Raw genomic sequence first — 20,847 nt, 5'->3', positions numbered from 1 at the left:
TTGTCTAAGCTTTGGAACCTCTCCTGAAGTACTCAGTGGCAATTCCCTGTGATATTGCAGATACACAGGATGCTGAAGAAGGTTGGTGGCACACTGGCCTTTTCAGGCCTATTGACTGAAAGGCTGAAAATGCTGGAGTGTCTCAAGAGTCACAAAGTCACACAGCAGGCAAACAGGCCTGACTGCTCTCTGATTCCCATCTGAGCAACTCCTATGTGCCCATGCTTGGCCCATACCTCGCTAAACCTTTCCTATCCATGTACCTTTCCAAGTGTCTATTAAATGCTGTACCACTTCCTCTCTGGCAGCTTGTTCTAAGTACTGATCACATTCAAGATGGAAAAATTGCCACACAGTTTCCTATTTAATCCCTCCCCTCTCACCTTAAACCTTTTGCTTCTAAAGTCAAAGTTGAATTTATTGTCATCTGCACGAGTACATGTGCTTCTAAAGTTGAATTTGAATTTATTGTCATCTGCACGAGTGCATGTGCGCAGAGGTGCAATGAAAAACTTCCTCGCAGTACCATCACAGACACAGAGCATCATATAAGCAGCATTCACATGAAAAGCAAATTAAACATAAAGTATATACTCTTTTTACAAGAAACACTTAAAAATGTTCAAAGTGGTCAAAGTGATCATACTGTGGCAGTGATTAGAGTTTTGCTGGTGGCAGGGTAGCAGCTGTTCTTGAACCTGGTTGTATGGGATTTCAGACATATAGTTCTTGATTTCCGAAAACTGGAAAAAGATCTATGCCCCTCTTGATGTTATACACTTTTATGAGATCACCTCATTCTCCTACACTTCAATACTCTCTCTATAACTCAATGCCTAAAGTCCAGTTTAATCACATCTTTCCTATAGCAAAGTGAATAAAACTGTATACAATATTCCAAATTTAGCCACATCAACTTCTTTTATGTGCTTGGAAGTAGGTACTGAGGGGATGTCAGAGGTAAGTTTCTCACACAGAGAGTGGTGGGTGCGTGGAATGCGCTGCCAGATGGTAGAGGTGGATACAATAGGGTCTTTTAAGGATCTTAGATGGGTACGTGGAGCTTAGAAAAATAGAGGGCTATGCAGTAGTGAAAATCTAGGCAGCAGCTAGAGTAGATTACGTGGTTGGCACAACATTGTGGGCTGAAGGGCCTATAATGTGCTGTAGATTTCTATGTAACTGCAGCATGATATCCCAACCTCGATACTCAGTGCCTTGGCTGATGAAGGCTAGGATGTTGAAAGCTCTCTTCACCATCCTATCTACCTGTGAAGCCTTGGGAAGTTACAACTGAGTATTGTAGGAGAGGTTCCAAAACTTAGATAATGGCATCACAGTTTATCATATCACCACGCTTCATCTCCAAATGGTTGTTAGTCTACACATAAGCACAGGTTAAGTAATGTAATTCTTTCTGATATGAGATGCAGTATAGCAAATACAGCTTTGTTTTTGTATAACACAAGGATATAGCACTACTGGGTACAGACCAGCCATTGTATATCACTGGGGGACAGTACTGGCCTGCAAAGGTCTGTTATTAATGCCGGCTTTCTCAGTGTTGATGAACAGTGAAGCACCTCTGATGTGTTTGCTGCAACCTTCTGGCACTGGTGCAATGGCAGTGATAACTTTCCTGTTTGGTAAACGTACCGGTTCTTTAAAGTCCAATTGTCTCAAAACAATCTTCATCTCTTCCAGCCGCTGTTTCAGGTACGTATTTTCAGATTTATAATTCTTGGAGTAACTTCTGCCATCAAGAAAATCAGTACCTAAAATAAATGGTGACCAAGTCAAACATCCAGCAAACAGAGATAAGGTCAGTCTGACTGCTGCCTTGATGTACAGCAACACCAGCTGTATCTATGGTTTTCCATTTAAGAAAACAACTGTACAGGACAATACCAAACCTGGAAAACGTGCACAAAATGCCAGTCAGCTCATTGTCCACATGCACCATTTTGCACAGCCCAGACCAGAGTAAGGCTTGAATTCGTAGCACACAGTTTTGTTTTGGGAAATTATTCTAGCAATGAAAATTGACCACTTGTTTCTAACTTTACAATGTTGCATTTTTGGGTATTAACAGGACTAATTAAGATGTTAAAAATTTAATGCATTAATTTGTGGTGGTACGTAGCCTCCTAGTATTGAAAATAACTTCCAAGATATGTGCAATATGTGGAAAACGCACCACTTGCTACCCGGGTAAAGGGATGTGGATAAACGTAACTAATGACCAAAGGCTGGCATTGGAGGGAAGTCGCAGTGAATGTATCTTGGTAGCAAACAGGTTGTGGTAGGTGATTGCCATGTTGCAGATTTTATAGTTTCAGATATTCATAGAGTTATTCAGCATGGAAATAAGCCTTTTGGCACAACTCATACATGCTGACATATGTGTCCATCTTCTCCAATTCCATTTGCCTGTATCCTTCTGAACCTTTCCTAAAAATGTACCCGGATTTCATTTCATTTCTGTTCCTAAACATAAGCAAGTATATTTAATTGTGCATATCGACAACCCAGTATACAAAATTAATCAAAGTTCAAAGTAAATTTATTATCAAAGTATGTATATGTTACCATAATACCTTGAGATTCATTTTCTTGCAGGCTTTCATAGTAGAACATTGAAATATAACAGAATCAATGAAAAACTACACGCAAAGACTGACAATCAATGTACAAAAGACGACAAACAACCAAATCATAATACATAAACAAAAATATAATATTGAGAACATGAATTGTAGGGTATTGAAAGTGAGTCCACAGGTTGTGAAAACAGATGTGTTAATTAGTCCCAACATCTTATCCTCTGTGTGTCTATGCCACTCTTAGAGACAGACATAGAAGGTGCATTCACAACAACTGCATGTTGATAAAAGGCTGTTCAAAGTACTGTAATCTATTATCAAAGTGTGTACAGTATACTACCTTGAGATTTGTCTGCCTGCAGGCATCTACAAAACAAAGGAACACCACAGAACTTGTTTAAAAAAAACCATAAATCAAGACCATCAAACTGGCAAAAAAAAAAATCATACAAACAACAAAAAGTGAACAAATAACACACAGAACATTAGACATCAAACCACAGAATCCCCCAAAGTGAGTCCACAGCAACGAGCCATTGATGTGAGTGAAGGCAGTCGAAAAGCTGACGGCCACGGCCACAACCACCGACTCAGTCCATTCTGTGCTTTGTTGATGGCTGCCAGTTCCATGCCAAAGCACCGTGATCAAATCACGCAAATTGCAAAGCGCATTTGGCGCCGACGACATTAAACTGCAGCCAAAAGTGAGTCAACAGCCATGAGCTGCTGAGATGATCAAACCTTTCAGGGTGGGACGCAAGACCCCTGAAACTTCCACTGTCAGCAGTGATATGGAGAGTGCTGAAAAGCAGACAGACTGCACTGAACACCCACTCTTGCCCTTGTTGATTTTAATCTTGTCCGACAATTTAATTGGCACTGGGTAATGGGCTGACCACAGGTTTGTTTTCTGCCATTGGAATTGATGCAGTGTACACCCCCAGGAGATTGCAGAAGTGTCAGATCATTCAATTGGCCAAAAACAATGTCTTAAAAGGGAAATTACAGGCTCCAATTTATCATAGTTCAGAAGAAGAAGAAGAAATATATTTAGAAGAAGAGCATCCAGTTAGTTTTGTGAACTTTCTGCAACATAGAAACATAGAAAGCCTACAGCACAATACAGGCCCTTTGGCCCACAAAGCTGTGCCGAACATGTACTTACTTTAGAAATTACCTAGGGTTACCCATAGCCCTCTATTTTTCTAAGCTCCATGTACCTATCCAGGAGTCTCTTAAAAGACTCTATTGTATCCGCCTCCAGCACCACTGCCAGCAGCCCATTCCACACACTCAACACTCTCTGCGTAAAAAAACTTACCCCTGACATCTCCTCTGTACCTACTTCCCAGCACCTTAAACCTGTGTCCTCTTGTGGCAACCATTTCAGCCCTGGGAAAAAGCCACTGACTATCCACATGATCAATGCCTCTCATCATCTTATACACCTCTATCAGGTCAGCTCTCATCCTTTGTTGCTCCAAGCAGAAAAGGCCAAGTTCACTCAACCTATTCTAGAAAGGCATGCTCCCCAATCCTTGTAAATCTCTTCTGCGCCCTTTCTATAGTTCCTACATCCTTCCTGTAGTGAGGCGACCAGAACTGAGCACAGTACTCCAAGTGGGTTCTGACCAGGGTCCTATATAGCTGTAACATTACGTCTCAGCTCTTAAACTCAATTCCACGGTTGATGAAGGCCAATGCACCTTATGCCTTCTTAACCACACAGCCAACCTGTGCAGCAGCTTTGAGTGTCCTATGGACTCTGACCCCAAGATCCCTCTGATCTTCCATACTGCCAAGAGTCTTACCATTAATACTATATTCTGCCATCATATTTGACCTACCAAAATGAACCACCTCACACTTATCTGGGTTGAATTCCATCTGCCACCTCTCAGCCCAGTTTTGCATCCTATCAGTGTCCCGCTGTAACCTCTGACAGCCCTCCACACTATCTACAACACCCCCAATCTTTGTGTCATCAGCAAATTTACTAACCCATCCCTCCACTTCCTTATCCAGGTCATTTATAAAACTCACGAAGAGCAGGGGTCCCAGAACAGAACCCTGAGGCACACCACTGGTCAACGACCTCCATGCACAATATGACCAGTCTACAACCACTCTTTGCGTTCTGTGGGCAAGCCAGTTCTGGATCCACACAGCAATGTCCCCTTGGATCCCATGCCTCCTTGCTTTCTCAATAAGCCTTGCATGTGGTACTTACCAAATGCCTGGTTGAAATCCATATACATCTGGTGCTCTACCTTCATCAATGTGTTTAGTCACATCCTCAAAAAATTCAATCAGGCTTGTAAGTCATGACCTGCCTTTGACAAAGCCATGCTGACTATTCCTAACCATATTATGCCTCTCCAAATGTTCATAAATCCTGCCTCTCAGGATCTTCTCCATCAACTTACCAACCACTGAAGTAAGACTCACTGGTCTATAATTTCCTGGGCTATCTCTACTCCCTTTCTTGAATAAGGGAACAACATCTGCAACCCTCCAATCCTATGGAACCTCTTCCATCTCCATTGATGATGCAAAGATCATTGTCAGAGGCTCAGCAATATCCTCCCTCACCTCCCATAGGAACCTGGAGTACATCTCGTTCGGTCCCAGTGACTTATCCAACTTGATGCTTTCAAAAAGCTCCAGCACATCCTCTTTCTTAATGTCTACATGCTCAAGCTTTTCAGTCAGCTGTAAGTCATCCCTACAATTGCCAAGATCCTTTTCCATAGTGGATACTGAAGCAGAGTACTCATTCAGTACAGGTGGTCGCCGAGTTACGTACGTCCGACTTACGGACAACTTGTACTTACAAACTGAGGAAGGAGAATGCCGTTCGCCATTTTAAGTCGGATCGCGACGCCGTCCGCCATTTTAAGTCGTTGCCATTGACACTGTTGAGTGTTTAACTTCGTATTTGGCTTAAATTTTCCTTAATAAGATTCACCCTGATTCCCCCCCCCCCCCCCCCCCCCCATTCCAGTCAGCTGGTGGCGCAGTGAGATCAGCGCTGGGCCTGAGTTCGATCCAGTGACAGACCGCTCCCGTGCCGGGTTGATGTCGATCCAGTGACTCCTGTACCATCCGTGCCGGGTTGATGTCGAGCTCGCAACTCGACCTCGTAAAAAAAAAAGCACTGTCACCTCCAGTTTAAATTCCCACGCGGAATATTGTGGAGGATCAAATACCCAAACCCAGCACAGCCCCCACTTGTCCCATTTAGCCTGTTCAGTGCAGTGGAGTTTAGGACCTGGGGAATTCAGTGCAGTGATCCTTAGGACCCAGTGGACCTCGGGAGCCGGCGCAGCTCGGGACCCGCCGCCCGCAGTGTTTCTGTTCCATTGACGGGAAGTGATCGCGATTGAAAGTAAAGTGGAAATAATAAAGCGTTTGGAAATAGGTGAAACACCATCGGTCATTGCAAAAGCATTAGGCTACAGTTGGTCAATGATCGGAACAATTTTAAAGGATAAAGTGAGAATAATAGAGCACATGAAAGACCCTGCCCCAATGAAAGCTACAATTATTACTAAGCAATGCAGTGGTTTAATGATTGGAATACATACATTTCTTAAGTGTTTTATATGCATAGAAAGGTAAAATATATAGTATATACTAAGACAAACGTTTGACTAACTGACGCTAAATAATACAGGATGTTCTTGTTCCGACTTATGTACAAATCTGACTTAAAGACGGACTCAGGAACGGAACTCATACGTAACCCGGGGACTGCCTGCACCTCTATCTGCTCCGGTTCCATTCATACTTTTCCACTCTCACACTTGACTGTCCTATTCTCTCACGTCTTATCCTCTTGCTCTTCACATACTTGTAAGAATGCCTTGCAGTTTTCTTTAATCCTGCTCGCCAAGGCCTTCTCATGGCCCTTTCTAGCCTCCTAATTTCATTCTCAGCTCCTTTCTATTAGCCGTATAATCTTCTTGATCTCTATCATTACCCAGTTTTTTGAACCTTTCGTAAGCTTTTCTTTTCTTCTTTCATTTCATTTTTCAATCTTTTTATTGATTTCCAAATAAAGAATATACAATTTGGAAGAGGAGTTTAACAAGTAGATAATATAAAAGACATATAAACAGTAATAGTAAAAACAAAAAGTATATAATATCAAAATCAAATAAGTAAAATATTATGCTGTTACATATACAATGGTCAAAAAAAACTACAACTCCTCATAACAACCATAAAAAAAATAGGAAATTTTATTGATAAAGATAAAAACCCCACTAACTAAACTGAAACAAAAAACAAAAAAAAAAGAAAGAGAAAAAAAGGAAAGAAAAAGAAAGATTGGGCAGTCCAATTGAGGACAAAATTAGAAAAAACAGAGAGAGAGAAAAAAAACACATCCTTCCAGTCATCTCCGAACCTTCATGGATAAGGATTTTCCCCAAAGAGAATAGAGAAAAATAAATAAATAAAGATAAGTTAAATCATGTGAAAATATTGAATAAAAGGTCGCCAGACTTGTTCAAAATTAAAAGATGTATCAAATGTCCGGCTTCTAATTTTCTCCAAGCTTAGACATGACATACTGGAGGAGAGCCAATAGAAAACTGTAGGTAGGTTAGATTCTTTCCAATGTAGCAAAATAACTCTCCTAGCCAGTAAAGTTGAAAAAGCTATCACATGTTGGGTGGAAGCAAACACTTTGCTTGCTTCCTCTGGAATAATCCCAAAAATTGCTGTGTGGATTAGGTTGAACATTCATATCTATAACTTTAGATAATATTCCAAACACATCCCTCCAAAAATTATTTAAACTTACACATGACCAAAACATATGAGTTAGAGTAGCCGTTTCTGCGTTACATCTGTCACAAATAGGGCTTATATTTGGAAAAATATGCGCCAATTTATCTTTGGACATATGGGCCCTGTGTACTATCTTAAACTGAATTAAGATATGGCGTGCGCAGATAGATGAATTATTGACTAAGTAATAAATTTTACTCCATTGATTATCTGAAAGTGAATGTTGAAGTTCTAATTCCCAGGTACGTCGTTAGGCGACATGCGAGCGTTAACTGTTTATAAATGATAGTTATTAATCGTTTTTGAAAAGGTTTAAACTGAAAAATAACATAAGCCAAATTTGAAGAGCAGGCCAAGGGGTAATTCGGTAAAAAATCACGTAAGAAATTCCTAACCTGTAAATACCTGAAAAAATGTGTATTAGAGATATCATATTTATCCATTAACTGTGAAAAAGACATTAAACAGTCTTGTAAAAACAAATCTAAAAAAGTTTTTATTCCCTTAATTTTCCATGTTAAAAAAGCCCTATCCAAAGTTGATGGTTTAAAAAAGAAATTAGAATAAATATTACTAGAAAGTAAAAAATCATTTAATTCAAAAAATCTACGAAATTGAAACCAAATTTTTAAAGTATGTTTAACAATAGGGTTAAGAGCTTGTTTACCTATTCTGGAGAGTGAAAACGGAACAGGAGCTCCTTTTCTTCTTGACTAGATTTCCAACAGCCATTGTACACCACGGTTCCTGTACCCTACCATCCTTTCCCTGTCTCATTGGAACGTACGTATGCAGAACTCCACGCAAACATCCCCATTTCTGCCATACATTTCCCTGAGAACATCTATTCCCAATTTATGCTTCCAAGTTCCTGCTTGACAGCTTCATATTTCCCCTTACTCCAATTAAACCCTTTCCTAACTTGTCTGTTCCTATCCCTCTCCAATGCTATGGTAAAAGTGATAGAATTGTGATCACTATCTCCAAAATGCTCTCCCACTGAGAGATCTGACACCTGACCAGGTTCATTTCCCAATACCAGATCAAGTACAGCATCTCCCCTTGTAGGCTTATCTACATATTGTGCCAGGAAATCTTCCTGAACACACCTAACAAACTCCACCCCCATCTAAACCCCTTGCTCTAGGGAGATGCCAATAGATATTTGGGAAATTGTTGGGAAAGATGTTGCCTTTGGTCACTGACCTCCATCTGAGAAGATCGTGGATGGCTGTGGAGTGTCCTCAAACAGTAGTAGACCTAGAAGACCAAGCCTTAGACTGCAGTGTTTTTGACTGTGGTTCTGGGATGGCTTGCTGTTAGGGTATAAGGAGGGCTCTGGTCAGGGTGGGAGCAGTAACTCTATCCTCATCAGTCAGGACCACTTTTCACATTTCACACAAGAAAGCTGCGTTTAATAATCTGAATAATGTGTAGGTCACTGGATTGAAAGATCAATGCAAAGGCTCCATGAAAAATAGACAAGAGGTTGAATACTAAAATGGGAACTACAATGCCAAGGTGACTTTTTACAGGGAATAAACAGTGTCTTGTCTGATGAGGTTCTGATTAAAACTGATTTTCAATGTGAAACTAAGGAAGATTAGTGCATGCTGAAAGTAGGAGAAGTCCATGATTACTAATGAATCAAAACTAAGAGATAGCATTTGCGGGATGATTTCGAAGTACTTTTGTCTATCAACCATAATGCAGAAATCTTTACTTCTGTCAACTCAAATCTGTGCTTTTCTAAAGAAATTGCTATGAACTTTTTGTATGTAACTTTTTGTATGACATCAGATAATTTCTACGAACCTTTGACTTAAATTCACCTAACTTAAGGCAGGTTTAGAAATTACCAGTTTCCTGCTTGATTGTTTGAGGTTTTCCGATGTGAACAACAGGTGGTGGGAAACCACGTTCTGTCTGATTCAGTGTTGCCCTGACTCCACTCAACTCGTCTCCGATCATTGGTGGTAAACTCCAAAACTCACTCCCAATGCGATAACCCTGAAGCATTTGAAAGAGAATAGGTAAAATTTTTGTTCATTGCTTCAAAACAAACATAACAACCTAACATTACTCTGCATTCTAGCCATAACCCATAGTGTGTAACCCTAGGATGTGCCCTCTAATTCCAAAGAATGGCCCACAGACTCTCCACTGCAGAAAACGTTCATAAAGTCTCTCACCCCAGCAACTCCAGGGAATCCTCATTCCAGACTTCCAGGCTATGCCTTTCTACAGGAGGAGAATCCCTGAAGGCTATCACAGCGTATGGTGATGCTGTGCATAGTTGGATCACGTACATGAATAGCAGGGAATCATCCTACCTTGCCAGGTCCCAGAGCTGCTACAGTCTGATCTATGAATATAGACTGCTGTCGCATCTGTCCCAAGTCGTCACTTTGATTCATCATCAGATTTTCCACTGGCTTCTTAAGGAGATCTGTATAACGGATAACCATTTTCCAAGTCTAATCAGTGCATTACTTACAATACGATTAAGTACAATGATGGCGATATTCACAGCTTTCTTTTTAAATTTCTTCTCAGTGGTATGGTGACCTGTAACAGTGGCTGAGGAAAACCTTCTCCTCCAAACGCCACAACTATAGCACAGTGAACTGTACTTTGTAGCCTACGGGGCAACTCAGGAAGTTACAAAACTCTATTCCTGTACTACTTGACTGGGTCTTTTTGCAGATGGCTCGAATATATTTACAAACTGAATCTGCGGTTTAGAAGCCATTATGTGACTTTTTCAGGGAGGGATTTTTATCCTTAAAAGGGCATAATGTGATGATATAATCCATTATATGAAGCAACTACAATCAGAGGACTGGTTGACTTGCCATGTGTTATGTAGCCACTTCACCTATATCCTGTCTGCAACCACTGAGGTAGGTATCGCTCAAAGTTCGAAGTAAATTTATTATTGAAGTACATATATGCTAACATATACTGTATAACCCTGACACTCATGGGTTTCATGTTCTTGTGGGCATTTACAGTAAATACAAGAAACACAATAGAATCAATGAAAGACAGCACTCAACAAGAGGGACAAACAATCAATGCAAAAGACAACAAACTGGAGGTTAACCTTTAGGGTATCCTGCACAAGGACTCCCAAGTCCATTTGCATCTCTGCATCTTGAATTTTCACCCCATCTAAATGGGGTTTATTTCTTCCACCAAAGTGCATGATCATACACTTTCTAGCATTGTATTTCATTTGCTACTTATTTGCCCATTCCCCTGAACTATTTAAGTCTCTCTGCAGGCTCTCTGTTTTCTCAACACTACCTACTCCTCCACCTACCTTTGTATCATCGGCAAATTTAGCTACAAATCCATTAAACCCATAATTCAAATCATTGACATACATCGTAAAAAGCAGCAGTCCCAACACTGCCCCCTGTGGATCTCCACTGGTAGCCGGCAGCCAGCCAGAATAGGATCCCTTTATTCCCACTCTCTGTTTTCTGCCAACCAGCCAATGCTCCCCCCATGCTAGTAACTTCCCTGTAATTCCATGGACTCTAAGCAGCCTCATGTATGGCACCTTGTCAAAGGCCTTCTGAAAATCCAAGTACACCATGTCTACTGCACCTCCTTGGTCTACCCTGCTAGTAATTTCCTCAAAGGACTGCAGTAGGTTAGTCAAGCCGGATTTTCCTTTCAGGAAACCATGTTGGCTTTGGCCTGTCTTGTCATGTGCCTCCCGGTACTCCGTAATCTCCTCCCTAACAATCGATTCCAACAACTTTCCAACCACTGATGTCAGGCTAACAGGTCTGCAATTTCCTTTCTGCTGCCTCCCACCCTTCTTAAATAGTGGAGTAATATTTGCAATTTTCCAGTCATCTGGTAGAATGCCAGAATCTATCAGTTCTTGAAAGATCATTGTTAATGCCTCTGCAATTTCTCCAGCTACCTCCTTCAGAACCCAAGGGTGCATTCCATTAGGTCCAGGAGATTTATCCACCCTCAGACCATTAAGCTTCCTGAGTACCTTCTCAGTTGTAATTTTCACTGCACATACTTCACTTCCCTGACACTCTTGAATGTCCGGTATACTGCAGATTATTCCACTGTGAGGACTGATGCAAAATATGCATTCAATTTCTCTGCCATCTCTGCGTCTTTCATTCAACATCTCCAGTGTCATTCTCCATTGGTCTTATGTCTACCCTCAACTCTCTTTTATCCTTTATACACTTAAAAAAGCTTTTAGTACCTTCTTTGATATTAGCACCAGCTTCCTTTCATAATTCATCTTTTCCTTCCTAATGACCTTCTTAGTTTCCTTCTGCAAGTTTTTAAAAGCTTCCCAATCCTCTATCTTCCCACTGGCTTTGGCTTCCTTGCATGCCCTGTCTTTTGCTTTTACTTTGGCTCTGACTTCACTTGTCAACCACTGTAGAGTCCTTCTTTCATTTGAAAATTTCTTCTTATTTGGAATATATCTGTCTTCCCTCATTTTTCACAGAAACTCCAGCCACTGCTGCTCTGCTGTCCTTCCTGCTAACGTTCCTTTCCAGTCAACTTTGGCCAGTTCCCCTCTCATGCCATTGTAATTTCCTTTATTCCTCTGAAATACCAACACATTGGAATTTAGTTTCTCCTTCTCAAATTTCAAAGTGAACTCGATCATATTGTGATCACTGTTCCCTAAGGGTTCCTTAACCTTAAGCTCTCTCATCACCTCCAGATCATTGCACAACACCCAATCCAGCAGAGCCAATCCCCTAGTGGGCTCAACAACAAGCTGTTCTAAAAAGCCATCCCTTAGATATTCTACAAATTCTCTCTCTTGAGGGTAGTACTGGCCTGGTTTTCCCAATCCATTTTCATGTTAAAATCCACAACGATTATCATGACATTGCCCTTCTGACACGCCTTTTCTATCTCCTGCTGTAATTTGTAATCCACATCCCGGCTGCTGTTTGGAGGTCTGTATACAACAATTTTCCATTCAAGAGCATTGGTGTTTCCATACCAGGCTGTGATGCAACCAGTTAATATAATATCCACCACATACTCGACAAATACGTGCAGGAGAAGCGGTGAAGTTTGTTGAAGTTTTATATGACATGTTGAATCTTTGCAAACATAAGAAAGTAGAGGTGTTGTAACTTCTTCATAATGGCACTTTGGTACTGGAGCCTCCTCCTCCTGGAGTCAATTATTAGCTCCTTGATCTTGCTGACATTGAGTGAGAGGTTGCTGGAGTGGTACCATTCAGTCAGATTTTCAGTCCTATAGACTGATAAGTCACCACCTTTGATTCAGCCAATAAAAGTAGTATTGTCAGCAAACTTCAATATGTGTTTATCTTCACAGTCATAAGTATAAAGCAAGTAAAGCAAGGGGATAAACACGCAGCCTTGTGGCGCATCTATGCTGATGGAGATTGTGGAGGAGATCTTGTTGCCAATCTGAAGTAAGGAAATCAAGTATCCAGTTGCACAAGGAGGTAATGAGGCCAAGGTCTTTAAGCTCATTGATTCATTTTGAGGAAATGTTAGTTTTGAATGCTGAGCTGTGGTCAATAAAGAGCATCCAGATGTATTCATCTTAATCATCAGCTATTTCAGGGTTGAGAGAACAGCCAATTAAATGGTATCTGCTGTTGACTGGTTGTGACGTGGGAAAATTGGAGCAGATCTAAATCACTTCTCAGGCAGGAGTTGATATGCTTAATCACCTATCTCTCGAAGTACTTTATCACAGTGGTTGTAAGTGCTTCTGGACGATAGTCTTTGAGGCAAGTTACCATGTTCCTCTAAGCCACCGGCATAATTGAAGCCTGCTTGAAGCAGGTGGGTATTTCAGACTGCCAAAGTGAAAAGTTAAAGATATTGGTGAACCTTCCAACCAATTGATCAGAACAGGTCTTTCATACTCTGCCTGGGCCAGGTACATTCCATTGGTTCACCTTCCTGATGGACGCTTTCACAATGGTCCCACTGGGTTATCAGGGACAGCAGATGCCATTTAATTGGCTCTTCACTCAACCCTGGAACATCTGACAGTGAAGATGCATACATCAGAATGCTCTTCATTGAGTACAGCTGGACATTCAATACTATTATCTCCTCAAAACCAATAAGCTTCAAGACCTTAGCCTCAATACCTCCCCGTGCAACTGGATCCTTGATGACCTCACTTACACAGCCCAGTCAGTTGGCAGTTTGTGTGTTTTATTTTATAGGAGGTATTAGCATTCAAGCCCTGTCGAGCATCCTTTAGTGATTCAAGTTTGGTCTGGAATTATCACTTCACATGGCAGGCGGATTTCTGGAGTTTGTACCTGGACCTCTTAGATTTTACTTGGTTGCCAGACCTGAATGCCACTCATCTGGGCCTCAGCAGATTGCAGATCTCAAGGTTCATCCAAGGCTTCTCCTTGGGGAAGACGGAATGATCTTTCCGGGGACACACTTGTCTGCAACTTCTTTTTATAAAGTCTGTGACAACCATGGACTAATTTGTTCAGATCCTCTGATAAGCCCTTGAACACTGCCCAGTCCACAGACTCCACCTCCTGTGGCTACCTCTTTGTTGCCTTTATCTCTGGTTCCTTGCCTCAGCCTGTATGCAGGTAGGAGAAGTACAGCCAATTGACCAGGTTTCCTGAAATGCAATCTAGGCATGAGAGGGTAGGCATTCCTAATCATGGTATAGCATTGGTTGAGTGTGTTGGGACTGCTGGTGCTGCAGGTGATATGTTGATGATAAGTGGGTACAGATTTCTTCAAACAAGTCTGATTATCCCTGTCAGTAATATGAGAGGATAGGCTGTTTCTTATTGGCTGATGCCGCACTCTGTACTTTTGAGTTCCTTCTTAATGTTTGCCTTTGGTGGTATGTAAACTGCGATCAGGATCATAGAGAAGAACTCCTTTGGTAAGTAGAATGGTTAGCACTTAATCATCAGCTGTTCCAGACAAGAATTTGAGCACCACGAACAGCTTATCATGAAACATACAGCCCCACCTTTTGCCTTCTCTGCATTAGCAGCCTGGTTCACCTTCTGTATCGAGAAGCCCTTGGGTCTCACAAACGAATCCAGCATGGTCATAGTGAGCCATGTTTCCATGAACTGAGAATTCCTCAGTTCCTCAGGAGTTCTGTCATTTGGTTTTGGTTGAGGCGATATATTCAAATCAGACTTTCTCCCAATGGTCTTCACTGTTGAGGTTGGTGAAGCAAAATCAAGGGCTGCTTAATGTGCCTCAGTGGGAGGTCGGTGCAGGTCACTGACGAGCTGAATAACCTTTCTCTGTTCTGCAACATCCTGATGGATGTAAGGAGAAAATGTGAGGAGTTATAATATCTGACTGAACTGGTGGCCTCTGAATTGACAACCTAAAGGGCCGGGGAACTACTGAAGAAGAAGAAGAAGAGATTCACAATCCAATCTCTCCATCGCTTCAGTCTTTGATGTCTCTCTTCAGCAGATGATGAGGAGTTCTATACCATCAGTATTTGGGCTCCAATGTAAAATAGTTCTGCTTGTTTTATTTTCAATATCAGTCCTCCCAAACAAATAAAAGCATGCCTGTATTGCAGTTGCAGATATCTACAGCCTTAGATGTCATTGTGTCATATTCCATCACTGCCTCATTTCCCTTCATTTCTGTAGCATCAATCAACCCATAATTAAATTTATACTTTACATTCCTTGAAATCTGGACTCAGACCCATACCTTCAGATTTCTAGGCCCTGGGCAACAGAATACACTTCCCAGATCTCTCATTTCTTTAAGGAATAAAAACAGATAAAAATTCTGGAAGAACTCAACAACTGTGGAAAGAGAAACAAGACATTGTTTTGAGTCTGCAACCCTTCAAACTGTGGCTGGTTCTCATTCAATGTTGGGGCAATCTGCAAGATTAAAATGATTGCAGCCAACAAATTTTACAAATTATGTAATTCAGTTTCACAATTGTCTTCAGAGGGCTAGAGTGCTGCAAGTGTTATGGGCTCAGCATAAAAAAGGAGAGTGTGATAATAAGCTAACTATGACCCTATCTAGGATCTGTTGTGGAAAACTACCAGAAACCCTAGTATCAAGTACTTTGGCCATTGTGACTCATTCTTAAAACATGCCACAAGCTTATTTCAATGAACAACACAGTATGAAATGCAAATCATATTTTTCTTCCATATTTTAGCAAGGATCATTTTGTTGAGAACAGGACCAGGAACCATTGCAAAACAGCTCTTTTTGATACTCCTTTGATTAAGAGAGGCTAAAGTGACAAGTTACAACAGCCAGAGCTGTGACCTGCTGCTCTGCTTTGATGAACTATAATCTATGTATTAACATAGCAACAACCAAACACTTCAGCACAAAATCTCCATTTGGCAAAAAGGTTAATGTTGAAGACATGCTTTTATTAGTTCATGCAGAAGGACTTATCTTCACTAAAAACTCCTTACTTGATAACACGTTCTGTGTCCTCTTCCGCTCTTCCATGTGCCACTGCCAGTTTGCCAAGGCATGGTCCTGGTTATGTAAATTGGTACATATAATTTCCTTTGGTTTCTTTTCACACACTGGCAAATTCTGAGATTTGACTTCAGAAGGAAGATGTTCTGAGATTGTGTTGGCCATCTGAGGAGCAGAGGAAACAGTATTTTACTTGGAGAAGGATTGCAGCCAGTGCTGGAGAACCAAGTTATAGTTGTATCAGAGATAAATAACCATTGTAAATGAAAAAATGATTCATTTTCTCACTTCACCTTTAGTATATGGATGAAAGACTCTTAGCTCTCTTTTTGTAAAGACCACACTAAGTACAAACTCACAGCATAATAGAGAGAGACAGCACAGACATGGACCTTTGAGTTCACTGAGTCCACAACAATCATCAACACTAATCCTACTTTAATCAGTTTTTTATTCTCTTCACATTCACATTAACTTTCACCAGATTTTACCACTCACCTGCAGCCTGCGCACTAGGCAAATTACAGTACCCAATTAACCTACTATTCCACATATCTTTAGAATGCAGAAAAACTTGAGCACAGTTGGCAGCTGTTAGTGCAATGCTATTAACAGTGCCAGTGGCCTGGGTTCAATTCCTGCTGCTGTTTGTAGGGAGTTTGAGTGTTCTCCCTGTGACTCCGGTTTCCTCTCACATTCCAAAGACAAACTGATTAGTAGGTGAACTGGTCAGATAGTGTCAGTCCATCCAGAAACGCAACGCCCACAACACCACCTTCATCAGTCGATAAGCTCACTCACCCAGCTGCCCACATTTCCACCTGCTAAAACACACACACACTCCTATTCACAGATCCCTCATTCTGCTGACCAACGTCATTCAATATGGGAGAAGCATTAGAAAGAATCAAACAACAATGACAATTAATAGGAAGAATATTAATAAGTTTCTCTTCGACCTGTACTGGTTCATTAATCAGGTGCCTATTACAGGATATGGTTCTTTACTCAACCAGAGAAGAGTCGAGTGCTCTGCTGAAGGTGTCCAGATGCCCATTACTCTTACAGGAAATGGTTTCACTATACTTATACACAGCTTGTGTTCTTCAGCCCACTTAGCTTAAAGACATACCTTGCCCAGAATTCTTCTTACCAATGTCCAGGAATGTGCCAAAAAGCACAAGATACTCACAGGAGTAGTCAGTCATGTCAGAGTATACAGAATTCAACCAGACTTCCATACATACCACCAGTCACCAGTAGGGTAGAACCACCAAACAATGCAGTACAACAGAAAACAATCTGAAAGATGTGCCCTGGAAGCCATCAACATCAGCTTCAGGCTCCATCAAGTCTCCTGGCACTGGATCAAACACTCTACTCAAGTAGTTCAATCAGTACTCAATCACATTGAACACATCTGAAGGAAGTACTGAGGTCAGTAAAAATACCAAAATAACCAAGAGTAACCAAGGATAATACTGCCAGACAAGGGCTGCAAATGCTAATGAGAAAACCAACTTAAAGGATTGGTTTCACCATTTTACCTGTGACTGCATATTTCCATGACAACACACACAAAATGCTGGAGGATCTTAGCAGATCAGGCAGCATCAATGGAGGGAAATAAACAATTGATGCTTCAGGCTGAGACCCTTCATTAGGACTGCAAAGGAAGGGAGCAGAAGCCAGAAAACTATTTTCAACAATGAACATTATCTACCCTCGTGAACACAAACTCACATCACGGCAGGACCTTGTTTGTTGCACGCCTCGACCACCTGTTAAGAATAAATTCAGAACAGATCAAGCTATTGTAGGTTATCATCAGGAATAGGTACTTTTACCCATTGTGTAGTTCTGTGCAACATGGCAACATCTCCTCTACAATCACCATCAGTATACAATAGGTGCACCACAAGGTTGTGTGCTTAGCCCTCTGCTCTATTCATTTTATACTTATGACTGTGAGACTAAGCACAGTCCAAAGTTGTACTTAGGTTTACTGATGGCACCACAGCTTTTGGCCGAATCAAAGGTGGTGATGAATCAGCATATAGGAGGGAGATTGAAAATCTGGTTGAATGGTGCCACAACATTCTTTCACTCAATGTCAGCAAAACCAAAGCACTGATTATTGACTACAAGAGGAGGAATATGGAAGTCCATAAGCCAGTCCACATCAGGGGATCAGAAGTAGAGAGAATCAGCAACTTTAAATTGTTCAGCATTATCATTTCAGAGAATCTGTCCTGGGTCCATCATAAGTGCCATTACACAGAAGGCACAGAAGCACCTCTTCTTTCTTAGAAGTTTGTGAAGATTCAACATGTCATCTACATTTTCGACAAACTTCTGCAGATACGTGGTGGAGTATACTGTCTTGTTGCATCACGGCTTGGTATGGAAACATCAATGCTGTTGAATGGAAAAACCTACAAAAAGTAGAGGATACAGCCCAGTCTATCACAGATAAAACCTCCCAACCATTTAGCACATCTGCAAGCAGCACTGCTGCAGGAAAGTAATATCCATCATCAAGGACCTCCACCATGCAAGGCCACGCTCTCTTTTCATTGCTGCTATCCGGAAGGAAGTACAGGAGCCTCAGATTCCACAACACAGCTTCAGGAAAAGCTATGACCCTCAACCATCAGGCTCCTGAGCCAGAGTGGATAATTTCACTCACCCCAACACTGAACTGAATCCACAACCTGTGGATTTACTTTCAAGGATTCCAGGACTCATGTTCTCAATATTGATTACTTATTTATGTATTATTATTATTTTGTTCTTTACTTTTTATATTTGCATAGTCTGTTGTATTTTACCCATTGGTTGTTTGTGTGAAGTTTTTCATTGATTCCATTGTGTTTCTTTGTACTTACTGTGAATGCCTGCAAACAATGAATCTCAGGATAGTATATGGTGACATTAATGTATAATAAATTTATTTTGTACTTTTCCTTGTATCCATACTTATCAGATCTGAAATGTTAACTATTTTCCTTTCTTCATAAATGCTGCCTGATCTGTTGAGTATTGCCAGATCTGTTTTTATTTCAGGTTTCAGCATTGTGCTTGTTACATCCATAAGTGGCAGGACAAATCATCAAAGGCTTCTTTTGTATCTAAAATATAAAAGGTATTCCCAGTAACAGCAACCCTTACTTTAATATCCAGTGATACATGATGTAATTGTCCTTTATTTTTTAGTAAATTGGCTAACATGAATCATTTTAAGAATGGTATATGCCTGAATCAATGCCATCAGCAGTTTGTCCCACTAAACCTGGCAGAGTTGACCACAACTGAGATGAGCCAATACTCTATTACACACAGTCCCACTCCAGCTTTAAAATGAAATTTGGGTCAACTTGTAAAAAATTTACTTACTCGTCTAAATATTCATTATCTATTACCTCTGCTCATTTGTGGAGCATACTGTACATATAATTCATGTCTCTTTAACTATTCTCTTTCTTTGATAATAACACTTTACTGCAGTTGTTACTTTACCTCAGTAAGTCCCCTTGCAAGCAACTCATGTTTAAAATCTACCAAGCTTCCAAGGATGCTGTGTGGCAGAACTCTTCCCTCTACATCAAACCATGGACCCCCAGGACCTGCAGAGTTAAAATATGAATAGAAATAAATATAAGCAATTAAATGCTTTTTTAGAACAGTGTTCAATATGTAATGTAGTTAATGTGCTCACGCACAGAGGTACCTATTAAACATTGTGAAGTTAGGCAAAGGGCTGAATCTTTCCGAAGAGGTAATAAGAGAGAGCATCATCAGGAACAGTTTGGCACACATCCTAATGAAAAGTTACAATTTTTATTTTCAGTGATTTCCTCTGCGCAGAAAGGCAGTACTGACATACTGGAGTACTACTCCATTTGCGCTATCATATGCCAAAATGTTTAACCTATTGGAGCTTTCAAGTTCAAAGTAAAGTTGTTATCTAAGTACTTACGTATATGTCACCACATACAACCCCAAGATTCATTTTGTTGCAGGCATTCACAGTAGAACAAAGGAATAAAATAGAGTCAGTGAACAACTACAACTAAGACTGGCAAGCAACCAATGTTCAAAAGAAGACAAACTGTGCAAATACAAAAAAAAACAAGCAAAAATAATACTGAGAACATGAGTTGTAGAGTCCTTGAAAGTGAGTCCATATGTTATGTTCAGCGACCAACATGTGTTGAGGTGAGTGAAATTATCCATGCTGGGTCAGAAGCTTTACAGGGTAATAACTGTTTTAAACCTTCTGGCATGAAACCTGTAGCTCCTTTCCAATGGCAGGGCAAGAAAACAGCATTGCCTGGATGGTTCTCGATGATGGAGGCTGCTTTCTTATGGAAGCATACAAGGCTCAATGGTAGATGGATTGGGCTGTATCTACCACTTTTTGTAGGCTTTACCATTCCTGGGCAGTTTTGGATGACATGCCAAACTGTGCAAACTTCTAAGAAAGTAGAGGTCTTGCAGCTTATTGTTCAGTCTTGATGGGATAATGATGTTGAATGCTGAGTTGTAGTCAATGAAGAGCATCCTGATGCATGCATCTTCACGGAGTTGAATGAAGAGCCAATGAAATGGCACCTGATGTTGACCAGCTCTTTGAGCCCTGGTGAAGAAATGGAAGGTGTTAATTACATCAGTTTCTAAAAGGCAATGCAAAAGTTCAGGAACGCATATTAAGGCTGCCCTCTTACTGGATGATTCGGCATGGCCAAATGATAAGGAAAAAGCAATAAGTGACAGAGGCAGAGCCAAGTTAAGGTGGCGCTAAACGGCGGTTTCTCTGCTTGCATCTTCGGAAACACCTCTATTTCCGTCTTTAATATCTTTATTTTTCCCATTCAGGGTTCTTTTGAAGACCCTGACTTGGAGTACACGCTGACTTTGGTTCTTTGTGGGAATGGGACCCGTTCTTGGCATGCTAAAGGTTCGGTCTGAGAGTCCGGCTC

General features: G+C 40.9%; 1 protein-coding gene across 1 annotated transcript in view; it reads right to left on the bottom strand.

The window, feature by feature from the left end:
• mycbpap (mycbp associated protein) overlaps nt 1-20,847 on the bottom strand; it is a 228,981-nt gene that overhangs the window by 109,481 nt on the left and 98,653 nt on the right. The window contains exons 5-9 of the mRNA XM_073026586.1: nt 19,385-19,491; nt 15,856-16,030; nt 9,734-9,849; nt 9,260-9,410; nt 1,657-1,775 (exon numbers count right to left, since the gene is read on the bottom strand). Coding sequence (XP_072882687.1) covers nt 1,657-1,775; nt 9,260-9,410; nt 9,734-9,849; nt 15,856-16,030; nt 19,385-19,491 — 668 coding nt within the window. The remainder of the gene's footprint in view (nt 1-1,656; nt 1,776-9,259; nt 9,411-9,733; nt 9,850-15,855; nt 16,031-19,384; nt 19,492-20,847) is intronic.

The sequence above is a fragment of the Hemitrygon akajei genome, chromosome 22 (assembly GCF_048418815.1).
Source record: "Hemitrygon akajei chromosome 22, sHemAka1.3, whole genome shotgun sequence".
Lineage (NCBI taxonomy): Eukaryota > Metazoa > Chordata > Chondrichthyes > Myliobatiformes > Dasyatidae > Hemitrygon > Hemitrygon akajei.
The sequence above is the reverse complement of the archived record's forward strand: the minus strand, read 5'-3'. Positions and strand labels throughout refer to the sequence as shown.